This window comes from Mugil cephalus, chromosome 23, assembly GCF_022458985.1.
Source record: "Mugil cephalus isolate CIBA_MC_2020 chromosome 23, CIBA_Mcephalus_1.1, whole genome shotgun sequence".
In the NCBI taxonomy this organism is placed as follows: Eukaryota; Metazoa; Chordata; class Actinopteri; order Mugiliformes; family Mugilidae; genus Mugil; species Mugil cephalus.
This window is the reverse complement of record NC_061792.1, coordinates 9,196,600-9,205,973: the sequence shown is the minus strand read 5'-3', so window position 1 is coordinate 9,205,973 and position 9,374 is coordinate 9,196,600. Positions and strand designations below refer to the sequence as shown.

The 9,374-nt window shown below is 46.2% G+C and overlaps 1 protein-coding gene across 4 annotated transcripts in view; it reads left to right on the top strand.

Annotated features, from left to right (window-relative positions):
* LOC125000766 (gamma-aminobutyric acid receptor subunit beta-3-like) overlaps positions 1–9,374 on the top strand; it is a 53,820-nt gene that overhangs the window by 17,176 nt on the left and 27,270 nt on the right. For 2 of the 4 annotated variants that reach the window (XM_047576425.1, XM_047576426.1), the window contains exons 2-4: positions 1,510–1,557; positions 3,015–3,106; positions 3,240–3,307. In XM_047576425.1, coding sequence (XP_047432381.1) covers positions 1,510–1,557; positions 3,015–3,106; positions 3,240–3,307 — 208 coding nt within the window. Of the gene's footprint in view, positions 1–1,509; positions 1,558–2,403; positions 2,911–3,014; positions 3,107–3,239; positions 3,308–9,374 lie in introns of those variants that run through there. The other 2 variants (XM_047576427.1, XM_047576428.1) reach the window with 2 other exon arrangements.

The window sequence follows — 9,374 nt, the reverse complement described above, 5'->3', positions numbered from 1 at the left end:
AGCCGGTGCGAGGGACCGAGCTGCTGCAACAGACGCTAATAAATCTTAAAATAGGTGCTCCCCATTGGTGGACTGCGAGGAGGAGGCGCGCAATGCAGCCGATGTTTCCAAAATCAGGTCCACAGTTCAACAGCAGCGATTGGCTTTCGAAGTCACAACATTTAGCCCAACTTTCACAGAAACCACCTTCTACTGAATAATAATAACATAATTGAGCTGCATAGTTGGGATATTTAAGCCATTATTCCAGTGCGTTGTGTAGCGCCTAATTACCCAGCCTTTATTAGTATTATTTACTTTCAGGTAAATATTAACAAAAGTCTAGCTATATTCCAGCCTTTTTAAATTATCAGTATGGCTCCTAATTAATTATTTAGCATGTATCTGCTGCTTCTGTGAACTGCTTTAGTTGTTTTCCAGCTTATAGCTAACAAGTAGTCCAGCTAGAAAAAAAGCTGTTTATTCTTTACTTGGAGCTCAATATTGAGCATCGCAGCTGAAAGTAAACAATGAGTGGCTTAACCTTTACCGTGCATACATCAAACTGATTAACTGATGGGATTATCTCAGTTTCTCTGTAGAAACTGTTCCTCTGCTGGTTCTGATAGACACGCTGTGTATATTCGCGTTTTGACTTTCAGGAGCGACGTCACAGATATGTTAATGATAGTTTTATTCCAATTAGTACCGCTGGCGATCCTGTGCATATTCCTTCACTGTCGGGGCCTCTTGGGACGTTTAATGGAACCCAGCCATTAGACTAACCGCTGAGGCTGACTAAAAAAAAAGATAAAGTAGCGATTCTTATCGTTAAACATGGAGAGGAGGTTTCTATTCACGCTCCCTTTCTATATTCATGTTCGACTTCTCTTCCTATTAGGTGAGTCGTTATGATCCTGACGGTTGCCATAAGAGGGTAGCCGAGCTCCACGTTTCGTCAGACGATAATTAGCGCGTGGTATTTATTCTCCCTCCACTTTCTTTAATCCGTACGGAGGATGTGAATGTTGCCAGTCGGAGCTGGGGGCCGGGGAATGTGGGGGAAACACCGGCCTGCCCCTCGGGAGCCTGATTTCAGCACCACGCCTGGTGCGGACAGCTCCTGCTGAAACTATGACCGGTTGGAAAAGCGTGAGGGAAGAGGAGAGAAGGGGAGGGTGGGAAATATAGAGAGGAGTGTGTGTGTGCATGGATAAGAAGATATGGGTTGGGAGGGGGGTCTCCTAGAGGAAATCGACTCCCTTTCAATATGTGCCCCGCGGGCGTCCTACTGTTTTAGACTCGCGCTTCGCTGCGGGCTACGAAAGTGTCCAGAAACAGGAGCTGCACAAACCACACAGATCAATGCATGAACACAATCAGAGTCCGTCAAATGTGAAAGAAAAAACAAATCTTTCATAAAAATGGTACACATGAAGACTAAACGTGTTTATGTCAATGGCTGCAGCAGCGTTTTCATTGGTTAAAACATTGCCCATTTAACGGTGTGGTCGCCCCCTTGTCTTTCAGGAACGCTGTTGATGGAAACAAGAAGTTGTTCGCCATCTACGACACCAGGTAGGAAATGTCACAACAGCGCGCGCACGACACGTCACTCTCGGTTAACGAGGCTCCCCCAACTGCGCACACGCACTCCCAATTATGCACCGACCCCCTTCTTTGACTCCAATATTTTCCAAGCTGAATAATTTGTTAAAAAGACCCACGTTACAGATCGGGACACGGGGCATTTATAGACAATTACCGGGCCAATCAATCACGCGCATCGATTAAATAGGGCTGATAAATGCGACCTGCTCCCTGCTCGATATTGTTCGGGTCCCGCCATTTTTATAGGAAACGCAGGGGAAGGGGATTGGCGCAGATGGTGTGGAGCGCACTGTAAAAAATGTCAGTCAAAGAAGGGAGTTTGATGTAGTGTTTTTGGTTGGGGGCATTGATTGGGTTTATTCAAGTGAAAATACAAAAATGAAAGCCATTCGCAGAGGGTTTAATTTGGACCGTACATGGGTTTATTTTTTGATTTATTTTCGTTAATTTCTTAAGTTTTCAAGTTAAAGGGACACAGACCTTTTGCACAGAAAAAATGTATTTATATAAAATATTAATCACAAAATAATTGTTTAAAGACATTTTCGACACTTGCCAAGCAGAGAAAACCTTGATGTCAAAGTCTGCAATCTGCATATTATTTTTGCGTTTCTGTTCAAATTAAAGTGACGCTCATTTTTAAAAACAAACTCATTTAAAGGCATATGCGAGCCTGCTGCTTTAAATTAATTACATCATTCAGTATCTGTTCAAAGTGAAAGGCACTCTCATTTTGCTTTAAAAAATAATCTAAAATAAAGCATTGTTTTCAAAGAGCACACTGCAGCTACTGGTGGGTTGTGTTTTATTTATGTTTAATTTTTTACAGTGTATTAAGTGCTGGGCTTCGTCTCTCTCGTTTGAACAAGCTGAGTGCCTTCACTGCCACCAGCAGCAGCAGCAGCAGCATCCCCATGTATGCGCCCTCCTCATCAATATGCGCTTCAGCTCCTGAATGTAAGAGCCCCTCGCGCAGTCAGAGACGGCCAAAGAAAAGCGGAGACAATATTTATGCCAAGAGGGCGATGTCAGCCCGCATTTCAAATCTGACTCCGTCCACGGCGAGCTGCTGACTTTTGCGCGTCAATCCACTTTCTTCTTTTTTTCGGTCAATCAATGGATTTACTGTGGATGTGAAGAGCGTCCGGAGCCGTCTTGTTGATTTGAGAGGAGGGGGGACTCTTGTTGTGCTTGTAAGCAACAATAAAAATATTAATTAAACAACAACAGGAGAGGGGTGATGTTTCCCTTGCAGAGGGTTCGCCAATTCCGCGTTTTTTCCGCGCTGGTTGTCGGTTCGATTGTGTGTTGCGCAAAAAGGTGAGTGCTTTTTTTGTCATCGTCTGTGAAGGTTATTGCGCGGGCTAACTGGGACAGGGGGCCGATGGGTTACGCTCTCTCTTGTCTGTCTCCTGTCATTCCAGCGTCAACGAGCCGGGCAACATGTCTTTTGTGAAGGAGACGGTGGACAAACTACTGAAGGGGTACGACATCCGACTGAGGCCGGACTTCGGAGGTATGCGCCGCAGTCTCCGCCGTTTAATCCCCAGTTTTATTTTTGGCGCCATTCACGGTGTTGTGGTCAGGTGCAGAGGTTGCGGGCCCCCCACTCCCCTCCATGCATAACAGGCTGTTTTAACCTCCTCCAGGTGCCCCCGTTGCCGTCGGCATGAGCATAGACGTGGCGAGCATAGACATGGTGTCAGAAGTCAACATGGTGAGTGCATGTACATCCCATAAGCCTTGTTTCTGGTGTTAACTCAACCGCATAATGCATGCAGCCCTTCCCCTGTCTCTGCTGACACACTGGCCCTCATGCAATATGACTTCCTTTGCTCACTCACTTGCTTTTTTTTTTTTTACCTCCTTCTCGGACCATTAGGTGATGGTCAGATGGATGGGTTTGGTTTCCTGTAAGCAGCAAAACATCTTTGTCTCACATGCTGCCAGCACCTTCCACACACACACACAAGCCTCAACAGACAGTAGCACTGTTTCAAGGAAGTGGATAGCTGCAGCCATGTTTTTTCTTTTTTCTTCTTCTAGCAATCAATACAGTCCAGATACAAATCATGTGCAGCGTTAACACTAAACGAATTCACATAAGTAGCTGAGAGCTCCTTTGAAACCGACAGCCAGAAGAAACTGGCGCTCTCTCCTCGTTTTGCTTTGCTTGTTAACCTCCAGCGCCAGAGTTAACCGTGTCCTCCCGGGAGGCCCTCTGAGCAGACAGCTATCACTGAACTCTTATTAGATCTGCTAATTCATGAGCCGGGTCTTTATTTTTTCCTTTTTTTTTTTCTGTTTTCGCTTCCCTTATGTTGACACCGTGTAACCGCACGGTGTAACTCCGGGCTATTGAATCTTAAAATATCAGCTCAGGATGACCCAAATTGAGACGAGTTGCACCGCCATGCCGCCCCCCGGCTGCGTATCAGTATCTATAATAGAGATTGGAAGACTCCAGTGCCATGGGCGTTGCTTGTAATCTGTATGGATCTGTTCCTCTCGCGACTGCCCGTTGCCTGATTTCAGTCCAGTACCTCTGCTCAGACGTGTTTCACAGGCCACTGCCTGAGCAGGTGCAGTCATGATGACTTTTATTAGAGATGATGGCCGCCGAGCCCATTTTACAACAATACGGGCGAATGCAGGTCAGTCGGGGATGCAGCATTTTAACCTCTTTTAACGTCCATATGGCTGACGCTATTTCACACAGTGGTGGTCGGGTCTATTAAAAACAATGAAAGCTGCTCCGTAGACTATTAGAGAACTTATTTACCTAGAGGGGAGTAGTGTGTTCTTGGTGCTGATCAATACTAATGACTCAATGATTACTTTACCAGGTGACGGCTTTGACAATTGACCCTCCAGCCCAGTGCTCTGGCGCTCTGCTCTCAAATGAACCATTTTCCCAGAAGCTCTTTGTGTAAACGACAAATACAGCTCATCCAGAGGGTGGTTATACTTATTCCCACGAGTGCAACGGTGCAAAGGAGGTCCAGGCTCAATGAATTAGAACAGGGTCCAAAATTAGGTTAAGACGCAGAAAGATCTGGGTCTGGTTTTGGTATGGTGTTAAACGTCTGTTTAGTTTGTCACACTTATTTATTTTGTAATGAACTGTGAAGCTGGTTGTCCTCAGCTGTGACCATGACCCACATTTTGTCTTATCTTATCTGAGATTCGTTGGACGTTCGTCATTTGACTTATTTCTACTCATTTGACTTCGTCGTAACACAAAAGATATTCACTTTACGCCAATGATCGCCGGGTTAAAGGAGCCGGCGACGAGCAGAGGAGTTGAAGGTAGAGCAGATGGTGGCGCACCACATGCAGTCCAAAGCCAAATGTCAGAGACAGGTGAGTAGAGCAACAACAAAGCCCTGACAGAGCGTTGTAGCTCACTGTTACAGAGGAAAACACGGCAACCACTGTTCGGTGGTTCTATAAGGCTGTTAGTTATTAAATTATAAACGTAGCTCTCGGTCGCTCATCTACAAACACCTCAACATGTAGGTTCACAGAAGCAATAGCCAGCTGCCGCACTGCTTCGCCAAGTCTGAGTGCAGGAGGTCTAGCCATAATCACCGGTTTATTACAAATGCGAGACGTTTAATTAAAATAGATTTAAGATGCACTCAAAGTATGTAATTAATTTGGAAGCGTGTTTTTATTGCACTGTAAAACTGACTCCCATCAGTGCAACAGACATAACGATAGCGGGCATGTCCATCAGTCATTAATTATTTCAGTTTAAGAGAGGGACTGCTTTGGTAATATAGCAAATTTAACCTGTTTTGTGTGAAATGTTGCGCCCTGATTCTTGGTTTTGGTATTTATGCCATAAGAGCAGAACAATCTTATATTTGCATGAGGCCTTCTGAAAAATTAAGGTGGCAAAAGTGCATCTCACAAGCTGGAAAGGTGTCCATTGTTGGCTGGGACATAAAGGCACCACCGTTTCCACTGTGCGCGGCAGAGCGCTGCCTCCCCCACTCCTCCTCCTCCACCTTTCACAAATGCAATCAAAGTAAATTTTAATTGACTTCTTTATTCCGTCCCTGACTTCATAATCCTTGAGTGGCTGCCTTTTTGGTGGGGGAGTCTCGGGAGATTTGCAATCTCGACGAGGCCCTCTCTTGGTTAGACGCTACATGCAGCATGTCGCAGAGCGAATAATAATAATAAAAAAAGGGACAGGTAAATCACGATATGCCAGTTGCCTCCACAGCTTCGATTTTTCCAGTATTAAGCCAATCTCGATCTTGAGACGTGGCTCTATCATTATGGAGATGGACATAAGGAGAGACTGGTTTGCCTTCGTGATTCGCCCTAAAAGCTTCGCTAATGGCGGCGTTGTTAGCATTAGCCACCAAGATGGCCGCTCTCCACAGAGCAGATGAAGGCGGCTGATCACCCAGGCAGTCAGACGGCTGAGATCACACTTGAACTGATAATTAATTGGGTTCACGTCTCATCGCCACCGTTCCACCGAGGGACCGCACACGCTTGTTAAATGAACAATCCCTGGCTGTTATCCAGTGTTGAAGCCAAAACAAGACCGGTCAAGCTGTTTGTTATTTTCAGCGTTTGACATTTCGCGGATCACATTCATCAAGTGCCGGGGCCCTCTGTGGCCTCCACAGGGGAAACTGATGCTCTTGAGGGAAATGGATAACGAATGCTCTTGCACTGACCATTGATCAACACCAAGCAGGATGGCCCACATAAATGCTGCTCTTCCTTTTTTAGTGTTAAAAAAAGACCACTTCCAAGTTCTTAAAAGCTTCATTCTGCACTAATTTTAATAACTTCAGCTATTAATTCTACCTCGTGGAACGAGCCGTGGGCGCCACTGAGGAAACTAGTCTTAAAACTTGGGGGCTTATCGAGACAAGTGCTGCTTGCTATGCAAACGAGGATCCCCACTCAGCATGTTTCACGAGGAGCACCGATTTGCAGATGAATGAGGGGAAACAATAGTGCAGAATTTCAGGTTTGTGACGTTCTCACCTATAAAAAGACCGGAAGGGAATGCAGGATAATGCAGCGCAAACATGAAAAAGTACCTAAGGTTTTGGCAAATTGAGAGCAAATGTCTCCTTCATGCAGCTTGGATGTGGGCGTGTTGGGTCTGAGATCATCTCACCATTTGCAGAAAACCAGGACAGAACAGAAGTTTGCACAGAAGTTAAGGTCACGAACCGCTGGAGGTTAACCGCGCTGCAGATAGATCTGTGCAAATTGTCTGGCTTCGGCTGTAAGAGTTAAGGTTTGCTGGAGTGAGGCAGTATAATGTTCTACCAAGATAATGAAGGCACCTGGATACATGTGGAAGTGCAGATCTGAATCAGAGAGAGGACAGATCGATCCGTGTAATAGGCTAACATCTTGAGATAAATGATCCACTAAAGTGAAGGGGAACTACATTCGGGACTGTCTACAAATTACTGGGACTGGGAGTTAAGAATATACACAGATCGGCCACAACATTATGACCACCACAAATATTTTGAGAGATTTCAATTGGAGGGCTGATAGGAGCTTACCGTACTCGATGTCAATCCTGGAGAACATGTTCAAAGTGGACCTGCGTTTGGTACCGAACACAATAGCATCTCGCTCTGGGTTTATTTTATTTACTTGAGTCCGAGGCGCCTCTCCTGCAGCGTTATGAGCCCTGGGAATATGACTGGGCGAGAGCACGCGGGCAGCCGACGCATCAAGAGACCCGAGAACTAAAGGCGAGCGGAGAGAAGAAGAGCTAAAGATTTATTGAGCGGCCCGAGCGAAACCGAAAAGAGCAGACAGAGCGAGGGATCAAAGATGTAAGGAAACTAGAGAGAAGGAGTCGGGCGAGAAGAGAGGAGGAGGAGGAGGAGGCGGAAGCTGATCGAAACAGCCCTCGAGGACGTGAGGCGGCCGACGTGAACGAGGAGGCATCTGGCTGGTCCACCTGGCAGGGCAGGTCGGCGAAGTCGGCCCCTGCTTCTCCCGGCGCCTTTGCCGAGCTCAAGTCCTTTGCAAGAGCAGATGCGAAAGCGTCTGAGGAAGGCGCGATAATTACCTCCGAGGTTTGTTTGCGGTTTGCCAGGGCGACTCGGCTGATGAGGAACACATACTAGGACGAGATCAGAGCAAGGCGGGAAGAGGCTGCGTGTTTGTTGAAGCAGAGCTTACTGGGGAACCAGTTGCATGCTTGAGAAAGGATCACTTCTTAGTTAATCACTGCATAGAAGTTTTACTTTTAGGGCTTCAATGAGCGCAGTGTTTACCTCATGGTTTCAAACTAACTGTACCACCAAAGTAGCTAGGTAAGAGCTCTCAATCCCTTCCTCCTGTCCAGTTATCTGCACCTCACAAAAAGTAAGGCCCGCATACAAGAAAACAGTCAAGGTCCGCACTGTGAGTGCGGCTGAAGTAACAGGTTGAATGAGCTAGTCATCCATACACCCACGGCTGTGTGTGGGTGTCAAAAAAAAAAGAAAAAAAAACTGTCATTATGGAGAGGTGAAAATATCCATCGCTCTCCGTCTCTGTTTCTCCAAATGCTCCTGCGGCCCAGTTTTGTTGTTTAGGTTCGTGCCGTGGCTCCCGGAAGATAACACCGACGCGTCTGTTTTCGATTTGCCGTGTTCTCTGATTCCCTGGGCTTCATCTCGACGATGGGTCTCGCCTGAATGACAGCTGTTAAGGTTAATTAAGTTTCAAATGAGCAACCCGGTCCGAGGCGGATTGTGCAGTAATCGCCCGTACCGCACGCCCCCCTGCATAAAATACATCTTGGAATAAGATGTTGTCTATGCACTAACTATGTCACCCTAATTATCTTATATAGGTCTTCCAGCTATGTAAAAAAAAAAAAAAAAATAGCATATCTTTTCTCTGTTGCTCCGAGTGTGGCTTAATATACCCCCATGTCTTTTATCCAGCATCCGGCTTCCTGTCTGATGGAATGTAATTGGCCTCAGGAGAGAGCGCGCTGAACGATGAAGTGATGATCACTGAGGTTCAGAATGAGTGGAGCGGGCACTTCCTGGTTTGAAAGAATGACTGTGAGGGGATGCCCGGTCTACTGATTCCAACGCTGCAGACCCTTTGTGCAGTGTTAACGGCTCTACCTTTAAGTATTGGCCTGGGGAATGTAAAACTGTCAGGGACCGCCCTCATTTCTGTTCTCAGTGCCACTCAAGCAGCTGTTATGTTGTAGCAGGTAAACTGGATTTACAATGCAAAGGTCTGAAGTCGTCTTACTGTAATGGATATAGCACCCACAGCCTGGCAATCCACACAGTAAAATACATAAATAAAACAAAAGTAATAATATTAAACATATGATATGTGAGATATGGGTTGCGCAGATTCTTAGGCGGCCGTACGCTGGAGAGAAAAGTGCCCTCGACTCGCCTGCCTCCTCTAACAGTTGTTCGTGGTTAAGTTGTGAAAACTGTCTGGCAGCTGTGCAGTTCAGCCAGCTGTCCGAGAGCCGCGCCAGTGCTAAACTGCCATCATCTACTGCTAACACATGCTGAGCGACATGCTGCGCTTATGCTGCTAACGCTTTGGACCGAGGGGTAGGGTTATGGCTGACGAACGCGTCGGGATTCAGAAGTGTTTGAGTTGCATGCTGGAAAAAAAAAGCCTCAGTAAGCAAACTTTCTGAGTTTTTTTTTATTGTAGTTTTTAGAACTGTTGGAGGACATACTTAGCAACCGAGAGCTGAGGTTTTAGGGTCCTTGCACTGGCGACAATCACTCTCTGAAAAGATTGGCCAAGAATGA